General features: G+C 49.9%; 3 protein-coding genes across 4 annotated transcripts; 1 reads left to right on the top strand and 2 right to left on the bottom strand.

Annotated features, from left to right (window-relative positions):
- The first annotated feature begins 305 nt into the window (after positions 1-305).
- Positions 306-6,396, top strand: TMEM199 (transmembrane protein 199). Of its 2 annotated transcripts, XM_048519493.1 has the most exons (6): positions 318-704; positions 1,383-1,456; positions 1,665-1,754; positions 2,341-2,383; positions 4,445-4,557; positions 5,798-6,396. In XM_048519493.1, exons 1-6 carry the CDS (start codon positions 455-457, stop codon positions 5,891-5,893), a joined length of 666 nt encoding a protein of 221 aa, XP_048375450.1. In that variant the 5' UTR covers positions 318-454; the 3' UTR covers positions 5,894-6,396. The 2 variants fall into 2 exon arrangements, with proteins under 2 accessions (XP_048375451.1, XP_048375450.1); XM_048519494.1 differs by lacking the exons at positions 4,445-4,557; positions 5,798-6,396 and adding an exon at positions 3,561-3,965 and having other exon boundaries at positions 306-704.
- A 3,203-nt stretch (positions 6,397-9,599) lies between these two features.
- Positions 9,600-10,644, bottom strand: SEBOX (SEBOX homeobox). The gene is made up of 3 exons (XM_048519342.1): positions 10,554-10,644; positions 10,266-10,453; positions 9,600-10,164 (listed from the first exon to the last, which is right to left on the bottom strand). Exons 1-3 carry the CDS (start codon positions 10,636-10,638, stop codon positions 9,796-9,798), a joined length of 642 nt encoding a protein of 213 aa, XP_048375299.1. The 5' UTR covers positions 10,639-10,644; the 3' UTR covers positions 9,600-9,795.
- A 3,417-nt stretch (positions 10,645-14,061) lies between these two features.
- Positions 14,062-22,957, bottom strand: VTN (vitronectin). The gene is made up of 8 exons (XM_048518465.1): positions 22,814-22,957; positions 22,088-22,207; positions 19,799-20,101; positions 19,254-19,393; positions 18,235-18,391; positions 17,261-17,413; positions 14,780-15,076; positions 14,062-14,226 (listed from the first exon to the last, which is right to left on the bottom strand). Exons 1-8 carry the CDS (start codon positions 22,872-22,874, stop codon positions 14,111-14,113), a joined length of 1,347 nt encoding a protein of 448 aa, XP_048374422.1. The 5' UTR covers positions 22,875-22,957; the 3' UTR covers positions 14,062-14,110.
- Positions 22,958-24,700: the final 1,743 nt, after the last annotated feature.

Raw genomic sequence — 24,700 nt, 5'->3', positions numbered from 1 at the left:
TAGATGGGGGGGGGGGGGGGACTCTGTTTGCGAGTGCCCACAGAGAGGGCTCTGAGTGCCACCTCTGGCACCCGTGCCATAGGTTCGCCATCACTGCCCTAGACGCCTTCCGCACATGCATAAAAATGCACTTTCAATACACTTTGCAGCTGAATTTTACTATGCAGCATAGCAAAATCCACTTAAAAACAACTGTGAACGTGGGTTCAAAGTGGATTATTCTGCATGTGCGGAAGGGGCCCTATGCAAGGAAAGAGCTAAAGGCAGGAGTGTTTTTGACAGGCCCGGGAGAAGGCGGCTTCGCATGGGCATGCAACCCTGCCTTCTGACAGAGCACCATTCAACCCAGGCTCGGGACTCAGACTGGCCAACGCTCTCCACGACTTCCCCTGCTCTATGCCTCCCTTTAGGGCCCGCTTGCCTTCGCCCGGAAAGCAGACTCGCTCGTCTGGTAATGCGTTTTTCTAGCCCGTTGCGATCTCTATGGTCACAGCCTTTCCTCTTCGCCGGGACACGGCCACGTGACTCATGGGCCAAAATGGCGGCCTCCTTGCGACCTGGGGAGCGCTTGCGGCGGGCCTCGGTAGACCCTGAACTGAGGCGGTTGGATCCAGAGCTGCTGAAGGAACTCGAATCGGCCTCGGTCGATTCCGGCCTGTCCTTTGCGCTGGTCCGGAGGCTTCACCAAGCCCTGCGAGATGCCGGTGAGTGAGTCCCGCCCTGCCTGGGGAGGGCAACGGGTAGCGAATCCTTGCTCTCGTCTGAATCTGGGAGGAAGCGTGTCGATCATAATGGGGCTAATTGTTGGGTAAGTGTGTACTGTCCTCTGGGAGGAAGCCCCCTTAAAAATGACGAGCATACTTATAGTTTGGTAATTTACCATTCTTAGTGAATTAATCAGGAACAAGGCATAATTAAACATGCAACTCGCTGTCATACAATGTCATGATGGCCGCTAACTTTCAAGGCTTTACAGGAGGCTTGGGGACATTTGTGGGAAGGAGTGAGAATTAAGTGAGATGGTGTGGTGTATTCAAGAAACCCAGATTCGAATTCCTGTTTTGCCATGGAAGCCTGTTAGGTGACCTTGGGCTAGTAGCACACACTTAGCTTAATCTTACCATACAGTTGCAAGATTAGTTAGCAGGCACAGTGGCCTTTATTTTACATCACATAAATCATTCCATTGATACTATTTACTGCTCTTATTTGCTACTCTTACGGCTTCCACAAGCACCCCCTCCTCCGATTTTCCCATCCTCATAATTCAGTCTCTGCTCTCCTTCCTCACTATGTTGTTTTCTGGCACTAACCTATTCCTTATCTGACAATCCACAGACTATTAGAGACTTTTATTTTAATCAAGCTGATTTTATTCCTAGGTTCCCAAGTATATCTTCATGAACTTCTAGAAGGCAGTGAGGTCTTTCTTCCTGAAGTGAGAAAACCTCCCAGGGTTTGTATTAATGGCTGTTTTCTCTGTTGAAAGTGGGAAGAGACTTGAGTTCTTTTTGAGGTGTAAAGGCCTTGATCAAGATACCTGTTTCCCTTTTCTGGATATATCAATTTCTGCTTAAAACATTTCCCTTGAAAGAGATTTTGACGTTAGTAAAAGAATCAGTGTGGTGTACCATTTTTACTCTTTGTCTTTCTGTCTGTTTCAGAACCCAGAGTTAGTGGCCCGGCTGGAGACTCTCAAGGCTAAGCTAGCCAACGAAGAGTACAAGCGGATGACAAGAAATGTCAACAGCCAGGTTAGAAGAAAACGAGGGAGAGGTTTGCAACTGAGCTGGCCTTCTCCTTTGCTGGGATGCGTTTTATCTATTAAGCCAGTGATAAATATTAATATGATGTGCTTCTTGCTGTAAAGGATTCACAGAGAAAGCTTACATGCAGAGAGAAACAGGCAGCCCATTCTTAACACCGCAGATGCCAGAGCTAGTTAGTATGCGGCGTCATTCTGCTGGCCGAAATTGACCAAAACAAGATGCAGAGAACACAGCGATTCCATTGGAGTCTGTAACAAACCTGCCACAAGTCATGAATCGCAGCAAAATTCTGGAAAAGAGTTACAGCAATTGAGAACTGAATAGTTCTGTTGTGAGAAGGAGACTGAAGCCTGTTTCCTCTGTGTAGAGCAAAGCATGCATACTGAAACCTATGGAGCACAAATCTCATTTTTTTGCTGTTAGTGAGCAGGGCTAATAGTTAAAGGTGCATCCCGTTTCATATATTACAGTAAGTAAAGAAGGCATGAGAGATTCTATTATCATGCGACTGAAGCAGAACAGAGTACAAAATTATATAAAGCTCCCTTATTCCCCTTCTTTTCCCTTCTAGGAGCTAAATCGATATGGCACTCTGGCTGACCTTGGAAGACAAGGTATGTTACTATCATTGGCACTGAATTCTCAGGTAGCCTGAACCTAGCAAGTAGGCGAGGAGTATAGCTCAGTGTATAAGGACCAGAGCCCAGTGTGTGGGCGTCTCTAGTTAAATACTCCCAGAAACCAGGTGTTGAGAAAGGCCTTTTTCCTAGTGAGACCCTGGAGAGCAGCCGTAGTCAGAGGAGATAATACAAAGTCAAATGGATGAATACTCTGATTGGCAGTAAGGTAACATCATAAATAAGAATGGTTATCATAAAATCTGGATGAAGTGAAACAGCTGCCTGTTCTCAGTGAGAGGATAGTCTCTCTGTGGAAATGAAGGGCAGCTCAAAGCTAAGACTACAGTGCAGGTATATCACTTGCATCACTAGTGATTATCCTATGCCCACTCTGCAGAGAGGAGACAAGAGAAAGAAAGTGAAAAGGTGTCCCTCTCCAAGGTGCTGAAGAGTTCCTACCTACCCTGTTAATATCAATCAATAAGGCAGCAGTAACTGGACTACAGAGCAACTAGACTCACACTGGTCCTTGCAGGTGTTGGTCATGTAGGCTGAGCAGATCACTGGCCCTGAATTGGACCTCGAGCCCTATCTGACCTCTTCCCCTGTTCAAACAGGCATAAGGACCATACAGAGAAATATTCTGCAGTAACAGTACAGAACAAACAGGTTTCAAAGGTTTGCACATTAGTTTTGCTGAGCCTGCAGATCTGCTCCCCCCTCCCACCCATTTTGGGGGGTCCCACAAAGGGGGCTTCCCTGGAGGTAGGCATAGTTATGTAGTGGCTGAGAGCAGTGGACTCTAATCTGGAGAACTGGGTTTGTTTTCCTGCTCCTACCCATAAATGTTGCTTAGTGATCTTGGACTAGTCACAGTTCTCTCTGGACTCTCTCAGCCATACTTTCCTCACAAGGTGTCTGTTAGGAGAGGAAGGGAAGGAGTTTGTAAGCTGCTTTGAGACTCATTATGAATGAGAAAAGCGGGGTATAAATCCAAACTCCTTTCTTCTCCTTTGAAGCCACACTTACCAGTTCTTGTGTGGAGCTGAGAGCAGGTGGTTCTTCAGAAATCTTGGTCCCCAGTACATTAAAGCTTGAACTTTGGATTGGCGCAAGTGGGCTTTTCCAGAGCATTGGTTGAACAAGAATCATGTCTGACCATTTGTTTTAGTTTTCAGATTTGCAAAGCGTGTACAAATTCTACTTTCTCGGATGTGTTCTAAGCTCCATCCATGGAAAAGGCATAAATAAGTGGCTTGATGCCCAGAAAATTCTCTGAACAAATAGCTCTAATACTTCATAGTTTGGTGCATATATTTCTTCTGAGTTCAAGGAAGTGTCCACCTCATACTATCAGTAGTGACAAACTGGAAGGTCATGGTATGGCCATGTAGATTTCACATAATTGGGCTTACTTAAAATAGCCAGACTGTTGTGTGAGGCTGCCTAATCTTGAAAGCATTTTGGTGTGGGTCTCAGAAATTGTGTTCTATTTTTAAATCTTTAGATGGGACAAGAGATACGTAATCATATGTATGTATTTCTGTTTCTGATTTCATAAACGTATTTGAGTACATGTTGTGTCGTAGTGATTCTTTCATATTTACTCATGTCAAAAATAACTAGAAGATAAAAGACCTTAAAAATAAATCTGGGTGATTTTTGACTGGCGTACAAGGTTATTACTTGATTCCTAGAAATCAGCTTCTAACTTCTCTTCAGTCAGAAGACTGCAGCTCATAGAGAAGGGGTATTAAATAGAGTAGTCATCTCAAGATAGCCTTGTGGCTCAGTGGTTAATGCAGTGCTTTGGTACAAGCAAAGAGACCCTTCATTTCTATGTGTCTGTTTTTAAAATAATGTTTCCCTGATTGGGGAGAGGGAGTTAATCATTCACCTATGACAGGCTCGTTGCGGTGCCAGAAAAAGGCAAAATATCTCAGTAGTTATTTACAGTTTGGCATTTTGTTTTGAGAGAGAAGGGTGTTTATCTTTGGGGATCTACAGAGGAGGTGCTGGGCTGATAGTCTCCCATCCTGTGTCTCTTGTCTTCAGTTAGGTCCACCAAAGTCGTGGTCATCACCATATTCAACTTCCTTGTCACTGTGGGAGCAACATTTGCCTGCACCTATCTGGGCAGCCAGTACATCTTTGCAGAAATGGCTGCGGTGAGTGATGATCGGGCGGGGAAGGGACTTGAGGGGGTTTATGCACAAGCATCTGTTTGACAACAACAACCTTTATTAGGCATACAAAATAGACTCTAGTACTGTTGAAGACTTTCATGGACTGATTCAACTGGTTGTGGTGGGTTTTCCAGGCTGTGTGGCTGTGGTCTGGTAGCTCTTGTTCCTAATGTTTCGCCTGCATCTGTGGCTGGCACCTTCAGAGGTGTATCACAAAGAGAAGTCTGTGGACACATTGTATAACAGACTTCTCTCCATGATACACCTCTGAAGATGCCAGCCACAGATGCAGGTGAAACATTAGGAACAAGATCTACCAGACCCACGGCCACACAGCCCGGGAAACCCACAACAACCAGATTCTAGTACGTTACCAGACATTTGTAATGTACAAAGCAAGAGTAAGATCAAAACACAGAGAAACTATCTAGCATTAGATGTTGCTTACAGAGTTCCGTCACTTGTAGGAGAAATTTTGCTACTTTTTCCAAGAGCATGGTGTCTGTGTTATATTACAGAATCCCCACAACAAAATTATCAGAGTCTCTTACAGATTTGTATAGGGCCAGTCAATGAGAGAAATTCCTGATACCCACATATCTCGGACAGTCGAGTATAATGTGAGCAAGAGTCTCCACTTGATTTTTGAAGCGTCGACAGACCCGATCCTGGAGGGGGATAGATAAATTGCAACCCTGCATAATGGCAGATGGTAAAGTATTGCATCTGGCCCTTGTAATAATCCATCTCTGTTGGGGTTCAGTTAATAATTCAAGATATTTAGCTATATGCCCCTGTTCAGGTACTATTCTGAAAGAAAGGGGTGAGCATGATTTATTTGGTTGTCCCAATAAGAGATGGTATTCCTGCTCTAAAAGTCTGCCTTTTAAGGTTCGGGATATCTCGCTGGGTGACAATATACAGAGATCTTCGAATAATAAACCTAGAGAGTAAAATTTTGATTTGAGTAGTTGATGCCATTCAGAGAGCATCTGTTTAGTGCCAGCAATTTTTACCCATGAAGTAAATTACTCACTGAAACTCATTTTTGTACATTAAAGAGCACCAAAAAGAGATGCTGAATGGTGGGGCGTGTGCCTTTTTGACAGCCGCAAAAGCCAGGAGTACCATCTGTGCCCGGTGAGCTCACCCAGTGTGGCTGCAGCACACCCAGTGGAAATGCACGTAGCAGAAATGACTTGCCTTCCCTCTTTCCCTCCAGCGGGTCTTGTCAGCTGTGATCGTGGCTTCTGTGGTGGGCTTGGCAGAGCTGTATGTGATGGTGAGGACTATGGAAGGGGAACTGGGAGAGCTCTGACCTGAGTGGACTCGCAAAGCCTTTCTGGCCCTGGATCTTCAGTGTATCAGATGCCGCCAAAGCTACCAGAGATCACCGGCATATCCCAGAAGGGGCCACCTTTCTATGTCTTCCAGCAACTGCTGGCTCAGGACAAATTCTAGTCTTCTGCTCTCTGATACAGAAAGCTGCCAGGAGGCAATCCTGTGTCCCCTCCTTTCTTCTTTCCTTGGACAAAGGCTGCAAATGCTATCATCAGCATCTGTCTGGGGTGTGAGTGGGGCCCCCCTTCACCTACTGATAAGGAAAGCATTATCCTGCAGCACTGGAAGATCTACAGCTGTCCAACCTCTTGATACTTCTCAGCAGGCCACGATCTCTCAGCGGGGAGGGGCAGGGGGTGTTGTCTTTTCACTGTTGTGATAGACCTGTGAAATGCAGTGCCTCATCTGGCTTCTGTAAACTGTTGCCTGTCTTTGTTTAGGAGCGGATTTCTATTGTGTGCAATAAACTCATTAAGGAAAGCGGTCTGCCAGTTTATGGGTGAGCCCCAAGAGCTGGGGCCAAGTCGGCTTTTCATGTGGATTGGGCTCCCTCTCATTCTTCTGCCCTCTTTCCTAGAGAAGGGGAGAGGGGGTTGGGTCTTTGAGTATTCCTTCTTGTTTTTTCATTGAACAGATAAGTACTTTCTCTCAAGCAGTTGGGTACCAATCTGTATGCTTTTGGATGAGTGCAATGAAATTCAGCGGGCTTTTAAAGATAAGGCTGCCATCTGTGGGAGGGTGGAAGCATCCCTAAGGGAGCGGGGGCTGCCTCCCCACCAAGGCCTTGTGCCTGCTTCCTTTTCAGCCAAATACTACTTTACTTGTTCCCTTGTTCCCATGGCTGATATTGCTTCTAGCAGCCTGGAGGGCACCCCAGGGTACATTATCAAGATGAGCAGCTTGGCTTGAGAGTAATGCTTCCACAGAGCTAGCCTGCCTCTTAGCTGTTGATTAGCTCTCTCCAATGGGAATCTGTGTAATCCTGTGCATAGCCCTTGAGACATGACAGTATCAACCCCACAAGGGGCAGCATGAAGAGGAAGAAGAAGAGTTTGGATTTATACCCCACCCTTCTCTCCTGTAAGGAGACTCAAGGTGGCTTACAAGCTCCTTTCCCTTCCTCTCCCCACAACAGATACCTGGTGAGGTAGGTGGGGCTGAGAGAGTTCAGAGAGAACCGTGACTAGCCCAAGGTCACCCAGCAGGAATGTAGGAGTGCAGAAACTTCTGGTTCACCATATAAAGCCTCTGCCACTCAGGTGGAGGAGTGGGGAATCAAACCCGGTTCTCCAGATTAGAATCCACCTGTTCTTAACCACTACACCACGCTGGCTCTCCCATCCTGACCCTGCTTCTCATTATTATTATTGTTGTTGTTGTTGTTGTTGTTATTATTATTAACAACATTTATTAGACCGCCCACCCCCGAGGGCTCTGGGTGGTGTACAACAACAACAAAAGACAATACATAATAAATTCCAATCCTAAAACAACATTAAAACCCTTAAAAACACAGCACAGCAGCAACATCATAAAACCCATACTAATTATTATCGATGGCGTTCGAACCTAAAGCTAAAACTGGGAGGGGAAATGGCATAGCATGGTACAAGCATCAGGCGGGGGCAGGCAATCCACAGCTGGCCTCCCCAAAAGCCCGGTGGAATAACACAGTTTTACAGGCCCTGCAGAACTCACCAAGGTCTCGCAGGGCCCTAACTGCAGCTGGAAGAGTGTTCCGCTAGGCAGGGGCCAGGGCTGTAAAAGTGTTACGGAAGGATCCATGAGTTTTGGTGTTTGGGAAGCATAACAGTCTTTGCTCTCTCTTGCTTGTATTTCTTCCTACAATTACCTTGCTGAGTGCAATAAATAGGGGAGGCCTTCACCAATCCAGGGTGTTGAGATTCCAGAAGGTAAGCAGGGCCACCCCTGTTGAATATCCAGAGGGGAGATCGATGAGGAAGTCCAGAGCAGCTATCCAGGGGTCTGCAACCTGCGGCTCTCCAGATGTTCATGGACTACAATTCCCATCAGCCTCTGCCAGCATGCCTTGAAAACTTTATGGGGTCGCCATCAATCAGCCGAAACTTGGCAACACTTCCCACCATCAATCTCGAAGTCCCAATCTCTGCTTCCCTCTGATGCTCACTGGCTTTAGACCTCTGTGTGCTTAACCTGGCACAGAGTTGTAAGGATGAAACAGGATGCTGTCATGGGCACTGCCCTGAACTCTGGAGCTGAAGCCCACATACCTTATCGCAAGCCACGACTGGCTTCAAGCAAAAGGAATCGACCGTCGATAGATGTTGGTTCTGAGGGGGTGATAGCCCACCTTTCTCTCCTGTAAGGAGACTCAAGGTGGCTTACAAGCTCCTTTCCCTTCCCCACCCTGTGAGGTAACTGAGAGAGTTCAGAGAGAACCATGACTAGCCCAAGGACACCCAGCAGGAATGTAGGAGTGCAGAAACACATCTAGCTCACCAGGGAAGCCTCTGCCACCCAGGTGGAGGAGTGGGGAATCAAACCAAGTCCCCCAGATTAGAATCCACCTGCTCTTAACCACAGCACCACACTGGCTTCCTTTGAGGGCACTTTCTCCAACTATCCTTTTTGACATGGGCGCAAGAGAAAACCAGTGTGGTTCCTGCCCCCACCCCTCGACTTGTATTTGGATGAGGGCCCTTCTAGGAATATTCCGCTAATAAACAAGCCTCAATATAAAGTGCACAGTGCCTTTACTGTGTTAGTGTGATTCCTAAACATCCGCTTATCACTATACCTAACGGATTGCCACTATTTACTATTGCCAGATGTTATGGACTACAGTTCCCATCATCCCCTGCCAGCATGATGCTGGCAGGGGATGAAGGGGACTGTAGTCCATAACATCTGGAGGGCCGCAAGTTTGACACCTATGGGGCCTAAGGCAATAGTAAATACCACTGTAGTAAATGCCACCATTTAATATTGCCTAAGGCCTAAGGCAATATTAAATAGTGGTAGTCCGGTAGGTATAGTGATAAGTGGATGTTTAGGAATTACACCAGCACAACAAACGCGCTGAGCGCTTTATATTGAGGCTTGTGTATTAGCGAATATATTTTTGTGTGCTGGAATTTATCTGCTATTCACTATTGGATATTGGTCCTCCCAGGAATGCCAGGATGGTGAAGCGGAGGCAGGAGATCACACACGCGCGCGCGCACACACACACACACACACACGCCGATACTCTCTTGCCTTGAAAAACATGGGGGGTCGCCATAAGTCAGATGTAACAATACCAAAAAAAGGTGTACATTGGAGGTGTGTGGGGGTTTCTTTAGCTACCTACATGTGGCTTCATTTCTCGAGGGGTTAAGCCACGGAGTCAGGCCCTCCCAAGCGTTGATTAAGGTTCTGATGTAGGCTAAGCCCCCCCCCCTCTGCCCCCACTGAAATATTAATATAGTTTCTACACGCAAATCCGCCGGTGGAACCCTGGACCTGCCGCCGGCGATGGATTAGATGATGTCGTTCAATCATCCCCGGATCCCCCGAGAGATTAAGGTATTTTTTCGGGCAGATTAGGGGGCATTACCAGCGATTGTGGGATGCGCGCCCTCCTGGATTTCAGGATATTGGAGAGGCGGGGGGTAGCCCTCCCCCCTTACAAATCCGAAATGAAAGTGACCAAGCTAAACTGGAAGGGCATCATAGCTTCTTTATTGAATTGGGGAGGGGATTAATTTGGCAAGGTGTGTTGGGAGGGGGGGGGAGGGTTTAATCCCTGATCTTGGGCAGCCGGTGCGAGTTCCTCCTTCCCCGTCCAGCTGCAAGACCAGCCGGGGGAGGCTCCTTGGCCCCCTGCACCCCCTTCCTGGACGGGGCCAGCGACCCCTAGAACTCCCCTAGGTTGGCCACGAGAGCCGCGCTGTAGATGAGGTCGGAGATGGAGCCCAAGGAGGTGGGCGGCCCGGGGAAAGCGTCCCAGCAGCTGGACAGCGCGCTCCAGACGACCGCGCCTTCCTCCTCCTCCTCCTCCTCTTCCTCAGGCCACCGACGGGGCGGACCGGGCGCGTCTTCCCCGCCGAGGAAGCCGGAGGAGCCTCCGGCTAGGGGGGAGCCCAGGGCCGACTGCTTGGCGTGCTGCGCAGAGACGCCCCGACGGGGCTGCTTGCCGCCGGCCAGGCTGACTCGACGGCAGGCCGGCGGCTCCACCGCGGGGCTGGTCTTGATCCTCCGGGCACGCCGGTTCTGGAACCAGACCTGGGCCGGGAGAGAAGGAGAGAGGGGCCGAGTGAGGGGGGGGGGGGCTGGCTGGCAGAGACGGGGCACTCTCCCTCCCACCCTCCCTCCCCGGGGCTCACCTGGATTTTCGCTTCGGGCAACTGCGTGAGCTCGGCCAGGCGCTCCCGGGTGCCGATGTCCGGGTAGGGCAGGGCGGCGAAGACGCGCTCCAGCTGGCTCAGCTGGCCCCGGCTGAAGGTGGTCCGCTTCCTCTTCCTGGGCCCCCCAGCCCAGCTGCCTCGCTCCGGCCTGGGGCACGACAGGCTCCCTGCGAGAAGGAAGGGGGCAGGAGGAGCGCTTGGCGCTGGCTGGGCCACCCGCACCCGGATCCGGACCGCCCTCCTCCGAGGGAAGCCCTCCCTACTCACCTTCCCCATGATCCGCTGCCAGCTGGCCGGCCGCCCCGTCGGGGAAGCAGTAGGGCAGGAAGCGTGGCCTCTCGGCTGTGCCCATCCTGGCTGGCATCTCCCCGCTGCCCGTCCAGCTTTTATCCCTTCCCATCAAGGACCGCCTCCAACCCCCCCACCCCACCCCCATCTGAGGCCAGCTGCCCCGTCATTTCTGTAGTCCGGACTGAGCAAAGCGGACTCCTTTGCCAGCCAGGACAGGTGCTGACAGAGACTATCTTTTCCCCAGCTGCAGATCTAATAGGTTTCTTCTTCTGGTTTTGGCAGGGAAATGCTGTGGGTCGAAGCTCTCTTTGGCCCCTTCCACACATGCAGAATAAGGCACTTTCAATCCACTTTCACAACCGTTTGCAAGCAGATTTTGCTATTCCGCACAGTGAAATCCAGCTGCAAAGTGCATTTTCCAGCGGATTGAAAGTGCATTATTCTGCATGGGCGGAAGGGGCCTTTGTCTTTCATGGCCTCACCTTCTGTGTCCCACTTTCCCCCTCTTCTCTGTTTATGTGTCCACTGGCTGAGAATTCCTTTCATGCATGGAGGGGCCCAGAAAGCCTCTTTCTCAAAAAAAGTTGATAGCCCCTTGTATGATGAGCCAAGGGCCAAGTTCCTTTCTAGTCTTACACCTATGCTCCAAACGCACTCTGTTGCAGATAAAATATACCTTCTTTCAGATTCGGATCCTTTTTTATATCTTATAGGGTTGCACTTTTTGCACTGGCAGCCTCAGAGATTCGATCTAAGATAATACAGAAGGAAATAGTATAATTGAAATTTGCATTAGTTATGCCTGATTTTAAGCTCTGATAAATTGGACGGGTGAATGGTGAGGGTTTATATGATCTATTTTTATCTGCTGAAACTTTTATTGTATTTTATATGAATTTCGTGTCTTAAAATGGTAATGGCCCATGGCTCTACAGGAAAGCCTCACTTGACTTGACTTAATCAATCAATCAATCAATCAATCAATTAATTATTAAATTTATCTGCCGTTCGCCTGAATCGGCTCAGACTTTTTGATGTACCAAGATTCATTTTGGCCCAAGCCCTAAGAAGGCACAAACGGCTAGGTAAAGTCTTAGACACCAATGGAGCTGTCCTTGGTGCTGATTGGGCACATGGACACCAGATTGCAGCCCTCTTAATGGACAGCTCCTCACCTCCCCAGTTGCCCTGAACCATCTGAAGTAGTAGTGCCTCAGTCCACTCTCTCTCTCTCTCTCTCTCTCTCTCTCTCTCTCTCTCTCTGTGTGTGTGTGTGTGTGTGTGTGTGTGAAGTGCCATCGAATCGCTTCCAACTCATGCTGACCCTATGAATCGGTGTCCATCCCAAACAGCCTATTGTTAACAACCTTGCCCAGGTCTTGCAAACTGAGTGCCTATAGAGTTCATTCTTCTCTCATGCTGGATCTTCCTTTCTTCCTGCTGCCTTCAACCTGCCAGGGTGGTGTAGTGGTTAGTGGTATAGTGGTTATTGCCAACCTTGGGGCTCCTCAGCTCTGAAATAACTCTTTTTTGCACTGTATTGTTGAAGGCTCTAACAGCCAGATTTAGCTGGCCACAGTGTGTAACAGACTTCCCTCTGTGATACACCTCTGAAGATGCCAGCCACAGATGCAGGTGAAACATTTGGAACAAGATCTACCAGACCACGGCCACGCAGCCCGGAAAACCCACAACAACCAGTCTTTTTCACATTCTTTGGGAAAATGGGAGAGGGGATCAACTTCTGATTCAAGGGGATGTTAACCCCACTAAAAAATCAGCTTCCTGTAGTTACATGGCCCATTGTGTGGCAGACACAAAGAGTCCTGTAAACATCTCCACATCAGATGTAAAACCAACAAGTTTGCCAGCATGGTGTAGTGTGTTAAGAGCAGGTGGACTCTAATCTGGAGAACCAGGTTTGATTCTCCATTCCTCCACATGAGCCACCGACTCTTATCTGGTGAACTGAATTTGTTTCCCCGCTCCTACACATGAAGCCTGATGGATGACCTTGGGCCAGGCACAGTTAGTTCAGAACTCTCTCAGCCCCACCTATCTCACAAGGTGTCTGCCACAGGGAGAGGAGGGGAAAGGAATTTGTAAGCCTCCTTGAGACTCCTTTCAGGAGAGAAATGTGTGGTATAAATCTGAACCCTTGTGACCTTGGTCAGAGTCAGACAGGAGCTGTTGTTTTGACAAAACGGAGCCTCCATAACCACTAGGCAAGGCTGCTTTATTTGTAAATGTCTGTGGGAGGAGGGTCCAGAATGTAAGCAAGAGCCAAGGAAGGTCTCTCTTTCTGCCACGTAGTGCTGACTTTATTCTGGAGCCTGACAGACACACTCCAACTATGAAAAGGGCTAAAGTTATGTTTTGTTTGGAGACTGCGTTCCAAGTCCTTCTCAAGTCACCCCAGCCCCGCCCCCATATCCCACTCCAGAGACAAGACTCTAGGTCAGGGGTAGGGAACCTGCGGCTCTCCAGATGTTCAGGAACTGCAATTCCCATCAGCCTCTGTCAGCATGGCCAATTGGCCATGCTGGTAGGGGCTGATGGGAATTGTAGTTCCTGAACATCTGGAGAGCCGCAGGTTCCCTACCCCTGCTCTAGGTGCATTTGTGTCTGCAGCCGTCGCAGGGAGATTTCTGCCCCGTCCCTCACCCCAAAACCCCACTGAGATGCTAATCATATCCTAGCAGAGCCATTGCCACTTAGCACGGCAGTACTTCACCTAGAGCAGCAGTGGTGTGGTGGTTAAGAGCAGGTGCACTCTAATCTGGAGAACCGGGTTTGATTCCCCATTCTGCCACCTGAGCTGTGGAGGCTTATCTGGTGAAGTAGATTAGCTTGTGCTCTCCAGCACACGCCCTCTGGGTGACCTTGAGCCAGTCACAGCTCTTCGGAGCTCTCTCAGCCCCACCCACCTCACAGGGTGTTTGTTGTGGGGGTAGAAAGGGAAAGGAGACTGTAAACCCCTTTGAGTCTCCTTACAGGAATAAAGGGGGGGGCTATAAATCCAAACTACTCCTGCTCCTCTTCTAGGTGCCAACTCAAGGTTGAGAAATTCCTGGAGATTGGGGGGGGCGGAGCCTGGGGAAAGCAGGGTTTGGGGAGGGATGTCAGCGGGATATAACACCGCAAAGTCCCTTTTCCTACACAGTCATTTTCTGCAGGGGAAGTGATCTCTGTAGTCGAGATCAGTTGCGATTCCACACCTCCAGGCCCCACTAGAAGTTCACAACCTTATCGACAACACCCCAATCCCAGTCTGCTACAGCAAAACCCAAAAGGGACTTTGTGGCACTCTGAAAATGATCTGAGAGCACTGGCTCGTTGTGGTGGCTCCTGCGTCAACACTGCTGCATGTTTTTAAGGTGCCGGGAAGGGCTGTTTGTGCTTCGGCAGAATGGCCAGGTCCCAGAGAACAAATCAACCCCCTCCCACCCAGGTCTGGTCCCCAGAATCAAAGACACAAGGAAGATGGAAGGGAATGCTTTATTTGGTTGCTGGTGTCAGTTTGAAGAGAGCAGCTAGACCCGCTCCACATCAGATGGGCAACCCAGCCAGTACTTGGCAATGCTGCGGGGGTACCTGGGGAACACGAAGTCCACCCGCTTTGTGCGCAGGTTAAGGCGGTAGTACTTGTCTGTGGGATAGAGGCAGAGATGCAAATGTCATTGTCTAATGTCTAAACTTGCCCCTCTTTCATCTTCATGCTGAGCACTCCAAAGCTGTTCAGCACCTCACATACAGAGTTCCTATCAGTGGCAGGTGCACTCTGATTTGGAGAACCGGGTTTGATTCCCAGCTCTGCCGCTTGAGCTGTGGAGGCTTATCTGGGGAACTAGATTAGCCTGTGCACCCCAACACATGCCAGCTGGGTGACCTTGGGCTGGTCACAGTTCTACAAAGTTCTCTCAGCCCCATCCACCTCACAGGGTGTTTGTGGGGGGGGGGGAGGGAAAGGAGATTGTCCCTTTGAGTCTCCTTACAGGAGAGAAAGGTGGGGTATAAATCCAAACTACTCCTCCTCTTCTTCTTCTTTGCTGCTCTGTCAATATGTTTATTGTTCATTTTTTGACAATGGAGAGCTGGAGGAGTACACTGTGCTAGGACAGATGTCTGGAACACACTCATCCCTCCCGGCTTATTTTTTATTCTGCCCCGTTTTCACCTCTTCCTCCCTCCACCAGACTCACCGCCCACAAAGAAATAGACACTCTGGAAGGGCTCGCAGGACGATGGGGGGCCCAGTAGCCAGTCAAGGTCCATGGACTCTGAACTGGTGTCGCTTGACCATTCCCAGGCACTCGACTTCCAGCGGCCCCAGCGGCGGCGGTTGCGATACTTCTTGCGATTCCGGCGCGATGACCTCTTCTTCGAGCGACGTTTTGAAGGGCTCTGGGCCAAATAGATTCGGCCAACCATGGCGGCATCCAGATGGCTTGGCACCCCTCGCCAGTCCTGGCTAATGTAGCGTGGCTTGCTGGCCCCACCTGAGAAGGGAAAGAAAAAGGGGGCTTGAGCTAGCCAGAGGCTCCAAGAGGTGGGCCAGACTTCTTTGCTCTGCCACAGACCCAATGAGGCTGACACAAGGTCTGAAGTTCTGGTCCCCCAAAAGCTGAAGCAAACCAGTAGCTGCGATTCAGAGATACACCGCCTCTGAACTTGGAGGCACTGAGGGAAGGAATTTCATCAGTGAACTTGTCTAATCTCCCTTGAGCCTTAACATGAGCCCTTTCCACACTACCAAAAAAAACAACAACACTCCCTCGGGGGAGTCCCACATAGCATTTAGCCCAAAACGTTTTGGGAACATTTTATTCCTACCTCATACAGTTTTATCTAGATCAAGTAAACTAGCGCTCTTTTCTCCCCCCAAATGTTTTTAAAACATTTCCTGCTTGCCTGTGTGGAGATAGTTCTCCTGCCCGAATTTGAATCTCCCCTCTCATTTCTCTGCCACCCGACATTTTCTGCCGCTTCAGTGATTCTCTGGCTGTCCCCCGTTTGCTGAAGTTTCCTACGGACGCTTTCTCATCTGACATCACAGCAGCCTGCCATTTTCGTCATTGCTAATAAATTCATTTTTGCCTGCTGATTACCCGAACGTGCTGTTTTTCCTTTTTAATTTTTTGTATGTGAGGTAGATGTGGTGCTTCGTAGATACGATGTCTGAATCAGCAAAGCTTTACAGATTTCGAAGACACATCTGTGTTTTGTTAAAGAACCGTTTTCAACTGAAACGCTGTATTTTTCCAGGCTATGCGGACAAAACCCACAAAAACAGTTCTTTGCAAAACGTTTGACAAATGTTTCAAATGCTTTGTGCAGAAAAAGTCATGGGTGGTCTAGGCTAGCTTAGCCTTCTCAGATCTTGGAAGTCCCTGGTATGCTGTTTTATGTTCCTGGTATGCTGTTTTATGTTCCATTCCATCGTTGGAACTGCATCTATAAATGCCGCTGAGCTGGGCTAGGGAAGTTATTAGATCTGTAAGGTTGGAGTTATTTGATATTTTAATATGTTTTTAATAAGACGTAATTTATTATTTATTGTGGTTGCTGATTTTGTTTGTTGTTGACTTGTACACCGCTCAGAGCCCTTAGGGGATGGGGCGGTATAGCAAATCCAATAAATCAATACATAAATAAATGAGTGAGTGAGTGAGTGAGTGAGTAAATAAATAAGTTAAGTACTCCTGTTTAGTATTTGGATGGGAGACCACCAAGGAAGTTCTGGGTTGTTATACAGGGGCAGGCAATGGCGAACCACCCCCGAACAAATCTTGCCTTGAAAATCCTACAGGGTTACCCTACATCAGTGATGGCGAACCTATGGCACGGGTGACAGAGGTGGCACTCGGAGCTCGCTCTGTGGGCACGCGCACACAGAGTTTGTCATGTGGAGGGTGGAAAATCCACCCTCTAGGCTGGCCTGGGCCACTGAGCATGATGTGCAAGCACTGTGGTGAGCAAGGAGGACTTGGCTGGCTGGCTTGGTGCCTGTGCTCCGGGTGGCTGCTGCCTGAGGTGGGGGCACAGAGGAGGCAGAGATGCTAGAGAGGCACAGAGTGGTGCATGCAGGACTTGCTGGAGGCTACAGCAGGCTGGCCCCTGCTCGAGCGGGTGGGGTGGAGGAAGAGGGAGCCAATCGGTTTTTCCTAAACGAAAACTTCAGCATTCAGGTTAAATTGCCGGGTTGGCACTTTGCAATAAATAACTGGGGTTTGGGTTGCAATTTGGGCACTCGATCTCAAAAAGGTTTGCCGTCACTGCCCTACATTGGCTGTGACTTGATACTTTCCACCACCAGTCCCCCTTGGAAGCCGTCTCTGTCTACAGCCTGTGACTACATCAGGTAGAAACGAGGCCTGCAAGTTAACTGCGTACGAAAGTGCCCAGAAGGTGGGGTTGCCCACTCTAAATAGGGAAATAACCGTAGATTTTGGAGGTGGAGCTTGAGGACGGTGGGGTTTGGGGGGGGGGGAGGCACTTCAGTGGAGTATTATGCCATAGAGTCCCCCTTCCAAAGTGGTGAATTTCTCCAGGTGAACTGATCTCTGTCAGCTGGGGAGCAGCTGTCGTCTCAGGAGACCTCCAGCTGTCCCTTGGTGGTTGGCAACCCCACAAGAGGGCAGGTCTCACCCTAGGCCCCTTCCCCATCCAGTGGCCGCACTCACTATTCCGCAAGCTTCCAAACAGCTGCACAAAGATCTGCTCCCAGCTGTCATCCTGCAGGAGCGCAAAGTGGTCAAAGACCAGCGATGGAGACGTCTCCTCACAGTCCTTGCGGCTCGGCTGTTTCTCAAAGTCGTAGCTCCAATAGCGTTTTCCTGTCGGAGGAGAGAGAAAGGGAGAGGATACTGTCAGGAAAGCTGCAGGCCTGACCTTTCTTTGGCTTCCCTGGCTTCCGGTCAGCTCAGGGTTCAGCCGGCAGCAGTGGCAGGAGGTGTTCTCATCACAAGGTCTGTGATGGCAGCTGCTGTCCAGAGAAAGTTTGTAAAAATCAGCATAGCCAATCACATCTCCAGTGCTGCAGTAGTACAGCTGGGCAGAAGAGGAAAAGGAAGAGAAGAGGAAGAAGAGAAGTTTGGATTTATACCCCACTTTTCTCTCCTGTAAGGAGACTCAAGGTGGCTTACAAGCTCCTTTTTCTTCCTCTCCTCGCAATAGACACTTTGTGAAGTAGGTGGGTTTTGAGAGAACAGTGACTAGCCCAAGGTCACCCATCAGGAATGTAGGAGTGCGAAAACACATTTGGTTCCCCAGATAAGCCTCTGCCACTCAGGTGGAGGAGTGGGGAATCCAACCCGGTTCTCCAGGTTAGAATCCACCTACTCTTAACCACGACACCACGCTGGCTCTCCACCTCATCCTGCCATTCATGGGCACCAGGAAAGGAGTTGGTGGGCACCACGTTAGGGATCTCTAGCAGAGGGGATAGAAGGCTCTGGTCCATTTAAACTACAGATTTTCCTCCCCGAATTAAGTTCTCACTGTAGCCCCGATCTGTGATGATTCAGTTTCCCATCCACAAGTCACTAGTCCTCAAGGGACAGATGTCTGTTAGCAACTCAGACCCTGGGTCCCCCTGGCCTTATCTTCCTCGAGCTGAATTGCAAAGGGGGGGGGGGGGAAGGCTGGTCTAGGTCACCTTTGAAGAAGTAAACTCTCTCGCTGGAAAAGTAGTTCTGAGCAGGGAGTGCAAAAGCCGCATCGATATCTTCAGGGATCCCTGTAAAGCCCTCGGAGATGTTGCGCGGGGAGTCTGGTTCCAAGACTCCGTTTTCAAAGCGCCAGTACTGGCTCCCCTGGGGAAGAGAGAGACACATTCCTAAGAGGTGGGAGGTGCATGGGATCAAGCTGCCCTAGTCCCCATCAGGGGATAATTTGCCTATGGCCAGAGGCGTAGCTGGGAAAAATGGAGCCCGGTGCAAAATCTGAGTTTTGCTGCCTCCCCTATGTTTGTTTGTGTTTTTTGTATTTTTTAGTGTTTTTTCAGTTTTTGGTCTGCAGGGGGCGCAGTTTTTAGACTAGCAGCACCAAAATTTCAGGGTATCTTTAGGAGACTCTCCTGCTGATACCAGCCAGGTTTTGTAAAGTTTGGTTCAGGGGGGTCCAAAGTTATGGACTCTCAAAGGTGTAGCTCCCATCTCCTATTAGCTCCCATTGGAAACAATGGGGGATGGGGGCACCCCTTTTGGGAGTCCAGAACGTTGGACCCCCTGAACCAAACTTCACCTTACTTGAGTGGTATCATCAGGAGAGTCTCCCAAAAAAATCCCTGAAATTTTGGTGCTGCTAGCTTAAAAACTGCACCCCCTGCAGGCCAAAAACGGAAAATTCTCTAAAAAATACAAAAAACATAAACCTGAATTTTTGCACGTGCCCAGTGCAACACTCACACCTATCCACCCACCCACCCAGCCCCCCTGTAGCTCTGCCTCTGCTTATGCCTGTGGCTCAGTACAAGAGCCTATGGAGGAGGTCGTAGGTTCAAATACCCGGCATTTCCAGTTGAAAAGTCCAGGCAACAGGTGATGGGAAAGACCTCTGCCTGAAACCCTGGAGAGCCACTGCTACACTTGAGTAGGTAATACTGACTCTGAGGGACCAACAGTCTGATGCAGTATGAGGCAGCCCATGTGCAGATATTTCAGTATCATCACCCACCTTGAAGAAGTAGGTCTTGCCCTGACAGTTGATGCGGGTGAAGGCTGCATCTATAGGTCCCTCGATGCCCCACACGTCCTGGATGAGTTTAGGGTACCCAGGCCTTGCACTCTTCTCATCAAGTTCATAGAAATATTTTCCTGGATTGGGAAGGGAGAATATTCGGTTTGTGCCCTTCGTGGGGCACAGTGCCAGTTCAGAGAGGTGTGCCTTGTTTCCCCAGGGGCTTGGGTTGTTCGCTTCTTCCCCAGAAGTGCTGCTCCCTCTGGGGAGCCCTTGGACTCTGCTTGAAATGGGCAGGCACATCACATGCCAACACGCCTGCCTGGCAGACTGCTTTGGGTTGCACAAGACCCTCTTGCAAGGCAGCAGAACAGCCCAAATTTCAGAGAATGCATGCCCCCCAAAAGACAGTGTTTGGAAGTTCAGGCCAGCAGCTGACACCCACAACCTGGGTATATCTGCCACATTTGTTGCGAGCAAGTGGGACGTCACCCCCTAGAGGAACAGAACCCCTTCCCTCTCCCCCCCTGGTCATGCCATACCACGAAAAGCATAGACGGAGCCATTTTTCAGTGCCGTGAAAGCGTCAAAGGGTTCCTCGCTGCACAAGGACTCTTCTTCTGCCTCTTCGGTGACCGTCTCCGGTGAGAAGGTTGGATCGACGGCCACCTCTGACTCTCCTGTTGGCCAGGACTCCTGGGGCCATGATTCTTCCGTTGGCCAGGGCTCGCTGCTCACTGGTTCCGAGAAGGGGTTGGCCGTGGTCGTGGTGGCATTCAGATTGACGTCATAGTCATAATCCAAGTACTCATCCTCTGGCCGAACAAAGACATCCCCCCGGGTCACTGCAATTGGGGAAATGCCGCACAAAGAGGTTAGCCATTAAGAGACATCTTCACTTTTGTACATTCAATGCAAGCCTGCGGTCACCGAGGCTCAGCTCCCAAACCATTTCCCCAAGGCTTGGAAAACTGGACATCAACAATCAGAGTGTCTCTGAGCATGTAAGAAGTGTCTTTTCTTCACCTCGAAGATTAGGAGTGGCATTACCATATTCTCTTAAAGGGACGTTAGCATCAGCGTTGTTTTGCCCAGAATGGCAATAGAAGCTCCATCAAGTGGAGAACTGCATTTTTAGAAGAATAACAGGGCAGAATTATAAGAGAATGTTTGGGGAAAGCGCTTTTCTAAACGGAACAGGACTGTTGCCTATACCACAGTTTGCTGTATGTATTTTCTGTTTGCTGTGTGTACTATTATGTTATACCAGACAGCCAGCATGGTGTAGTGGTTAAAAGCAGGTACAACTCTAATCTGGAAAACTGGGTTTGATTCCCCATGCCTCCACCTGAGTGACAGAGGCTTAACTGGTGAACCAGATGTGTTTCCGCACTCCTACATTCCTGCTGGGTGACCTTGGGCTAGTCACAGTTCTTTGGAACTCTCTCAGCCCCACCTGCCTCACAAGGTGTCTGTTATGGGAAGAGGAAGGGAAAGGAGCTTGTAAGCCACCTTGAGTCTCCTTACAGGAGAGAAAGGATGGGTATAAATCCAAACTCTTCTTCTATCACTGCCCCCGCCCTTGGCCCGGCCCTGATACTGATACTGATACTTGGGCCGGGCCCTGACATCTGGGCTAGCTGCCATCTCAGACTCGCCATTCCTCCCTTTTGGAAGGGGGGAGGGAACTTTTAGGTTAGAATGCTGGACGCCCCCCCCCTTTTTTGGGGGGGGAGGGGATGAGATTACAATAGTAGATTATTGAACGCCATCTATTTTACTGTAAATTATTATATTTATTAGGAATGTTTTATGGTTGTCGCTGCTTTTAAAATGTTTTAAGTATTTACATTGTTTTCTTTCTGCTGTACACCGCCCAGAGCCCTCCGGGGATGGGGCGGTATAAAAGCTTAAAAAATAAAATAAATAAATAAATAATGTGTAACACTGTTTTTTACATTGTTTTACCCATCAGGTCTAATATGTGATGCTTTGTGTCAAGTTTCCAGCCAGACCCCAGTCCTATTACTTTGCTTATGAGATGTTTCATCCTATCAGTTGCATTGATTTACACTGCGTAATCTGCCTTCCGTCTCGGTAAATAAGCAAATAAAAGAAATACAATATGTTGCTGTGTTTTTGGAAAATCCTGAGGTGTCGAAGGCAGATCTGGAAAAGCAGATTTTTGGGAGGGGAGGGATTCCGTGAGGATTTGATTCAAAAATATCCATCTTCAAAATTAGATTGCCAACCTCCAGGTGGGGACTGGACATATCCAGGAATTGCAACTGATCTCCAGACAGATCTGTAGCCTGGTAACCGCTGAGGTCCCTTCCCTTCCCTGCCCTGCCCTCCCCTCCCTAGACTCCACCCCCAACATCTCCAAGTATTTCCCAGCGTAGAGCTGCCAGCTCTACAAAAGTTGCTATTTCCTACAGGGCAGGCAGATCTTGGTAGTCTGGGGATCTGTTGTGATTCCAAGAAAACTCCAGGCTCCACCTGGTGGTCGGTCTGTCTAGTTGCGGGCACAAGTTCACCAGTCATTTCGGACCCCTGGCAAAAACCCAGCAAAACCCCACTCTCCTTCGCTGACAATGTCGCCATTTCCTGGTTCCAGCCCATTCCAGATCCCCTCCAGGCCCCCATGCTCAGTTGGGGACTTCCCAGCAGTTCTCCACTCCTGGATTAGCGGGTCTGAACATCACCTCCTGTGGACTGGACAGGACCAAGGAAGGGCACTAGGAAAGTGGGAATGCCAGGCCCACGAGCTCACCCACTGCGGATCTGGAAGCAGAGCCAAGAGTCCCCTCCCCCCACGGAGGTTGAGATACCTTTGGGTTTACAGACTGTTAAGTAATCGCTGCAACAGCTCTGGTAGTACACGCAGAGATCATCGCACTGGCATTTCTTGTGGTCGTCGAAGCCTTGGTCGCAGCGCCCCTCGCAGGACTCTGCAAAGGAAAGCCCCTGGTCAGTCACAGCGAGGGGGAGGAGCTGAGTAGCAGGCCGGCCATCTTCCCCCCAGGGCTGTACGGGGGCTCCCATCCCTCTGCTTTGGGTTTGGAGCTTGCTTGGCCAGAACAGAACAAGCACTCATCCCACAGCCTGTGCCCAGTAGCGGCCAGCCTGAAGCCTCTGGGATGAGGTACACAAGCCATGCAGGGTGCAAGCAGTCCATGTCACATCAGTGGTCTGGGATTGAGCAGTAGCCTGCCTCTCAACATGCTCTATTTTGTTATCATGGCATCCATGAATTGATCACAGCCTTTCAAAAATCGCTACGCCAACGGCGACCGTCCCAGTGGCAGAGAATGCCACTTGTTCATTACGCACAGAGAAGTGCTGCGTTTTTTTATCAAATCCCAGTCTCCTGCCAGTGGATTTAATTGGGGTGACCTCATTCTCATTGGAAGCACCAGGGAGAGAGGGAAGCTCACTGCCCCCCTGTCCCCGGCTTCTCTCCCACGATCAAGCTGGTCCCAGTTTCCCGCAGGGCTCCCTAGATATCAATTCACGTGAGGTGGGAAAGGGGACCCCCCCCGGAACGCTCCACTCACCCTCTGCGGCAAAGGCCCCACACAGCCAGCCCAGCAGCAGTGTCTTGAGAAGGAGCCGCATGGCTCACCCGGCTCCGTCCCAGTCCGACTGGCGCTCCCCAGAAGGCTGACGGCTTGGTCGGATTGGAAACAAACAAGGTCAAGAGGGTATTGGCCCGGGCACTCCTCCCCCTCCCCCTCTGGAGCTGGCTCGAGTCTTTTGTATGCTTTCTGGGTCAGCAACTGTCTAGCGGCCTCCAGTTGGCACGCGTAGCTCTCCCCTCCTTCGTTTGATCCTCCCGACAACCCTGTGAGGTTGTCGTTAGTGAGAGACAGTATCTGGCCCGTAGTCGCCCAGGAAGCTTCAGGACTGAGGCCCCTTCCGCGCATGCAGAATAAGAAGAAGAGAAGAAGAGTTTGGATTTATATCCCCCCTTTCTCTCCTGCAGGGGACTCAAAGGGGCTTACAATCTCCTTGCCCTTCCCCCCTCACAACAAACACCCTGTGAGGTAGGGTGTTTCTCACCCTGAGAGAGCTCCAAAGAACCGTGACTAGCCCAAGGTCACCCAGCTGGCATGTGTGGGAGTGTACAGGCTAATCTGAATTCCCCAGATAAGCCTCCACAGCTCAGGTGGCAGAGCTGGGAATCAAACCTGGTTCCTCCAGATTAGATACACGAGCTCTTAACCTCTTACGCCACTGCTGCACTTTCAATCCACTTTCACAATTGTTTGCAAGTGGATTTTGCTATTGATGTTCAGTACCAGCCAGCAGCAATGCTGGGGAAACGGCCTAGGTTGGCGCAGGCGAGGGAGGGCGATCAGCAGGGAAATTATGCTGTTGTAAAGTTGGCCCCCCAAAACTGCCATCTTCTCCAAGGGAACTGATTCCCGTAGTCCGGAGATCAGTTGCAATTTCAGGAAAACTCCAGGCCCTGTCTGGAGGTTGGTATCCCTATGATAGAGTTACCAGCTCTAAGTTGGAAAATACCTAGAGATTTTGGGGTGGAGCCTGAGAAGGGTGGGGTTGGGGGAGGGATTTCAATGGGTTATAATGCCATAGGGCTTGCCTTCCAAAGCCACCATTTTCTCCAGGTTAACTGCTGCTAGGCAGAGCCGTAGCGAGGGAGAACTGCGCCCTGCGCCCCCACCATGCCCCAGAATGTCCCCACCATGCCCCCGCATTAGTGCGCACCCGGTGCGTCACCCCCTGTTCCCTTGGCGCTACGCCACTGCTGTTAGGTCTCAGTCCTTAAGCCAATAAACAAACTCTTGATAGTTGATCAGAAGCATTTATTGAAAGCAACAAGGCAGAAGTCCCTAGTTTGAGAAAGCCAGATCTGGCGACCCTGGCTACTCCTAGATCACTTTATCCCCAAACCAGTCCCCCTCCCTTTTTCCCGGCGAAAGTGTGAAGAGAATTGTTTAGGAGCTTAGGCCTGTCAAGGACACGGAAGGGAGAAAGAGACGCCACCTGCGAAACCTCCCCGGAGTGGAGCAAAGGACATATCCTGTTGCTGGAGGCCAGGATGTTTCACAGGGTCTTGCCTGGTTATCTACATTTGTCATCAAGCAATATAACATCAAAGGGTGAAAGGAAAGAGAAAGCAAGAGCCAGACCCCTTCCATATATCAATCAGTAGGTACGCCAATCAGACTTCACACAGAGCCGAATGCATGGTCCCACCAGCGCCCATCACGAGTTGATTCTAACAACTGTTCTCTGTTCCTGGACATTAGTTGTACTCCCAGATCTCCAGCCAGCAACTGGAAGCTGGCAACCCTTGTTTATGACCCTGGCCCTATGCCCCTCAATGTAAGGAGTGGAGGGAGCAGCCAGCCCTGCCCCCCCTGCATGGTGTAGTGGAGTTTGCTCCCTATACGGGCATCCAGATCAATTCGTCCCAG

This window comes from Sphaerodactylus townsendi, linkage group LG16 (genome assembly GCF_021028975.2).
Source record: "Sphaerodactylus townsendi isolate TG3544 linkage group LG16, MPM_Stown_v2.3, whole genome shotgun sequence".
NCBI classification, from domain to species: Eukaryota; Metazoa; Chordata; class Lepidosauria; order Squamata; family Sphaerodactylidae; genus Sphaerodactylus; species Sphaerodactylus townsendi.
The sequence above is the reverse complement of the archived record's forward strand: the minus strand, read 5'-3'. Positions and strand labels throughout refer to the sequence as shown.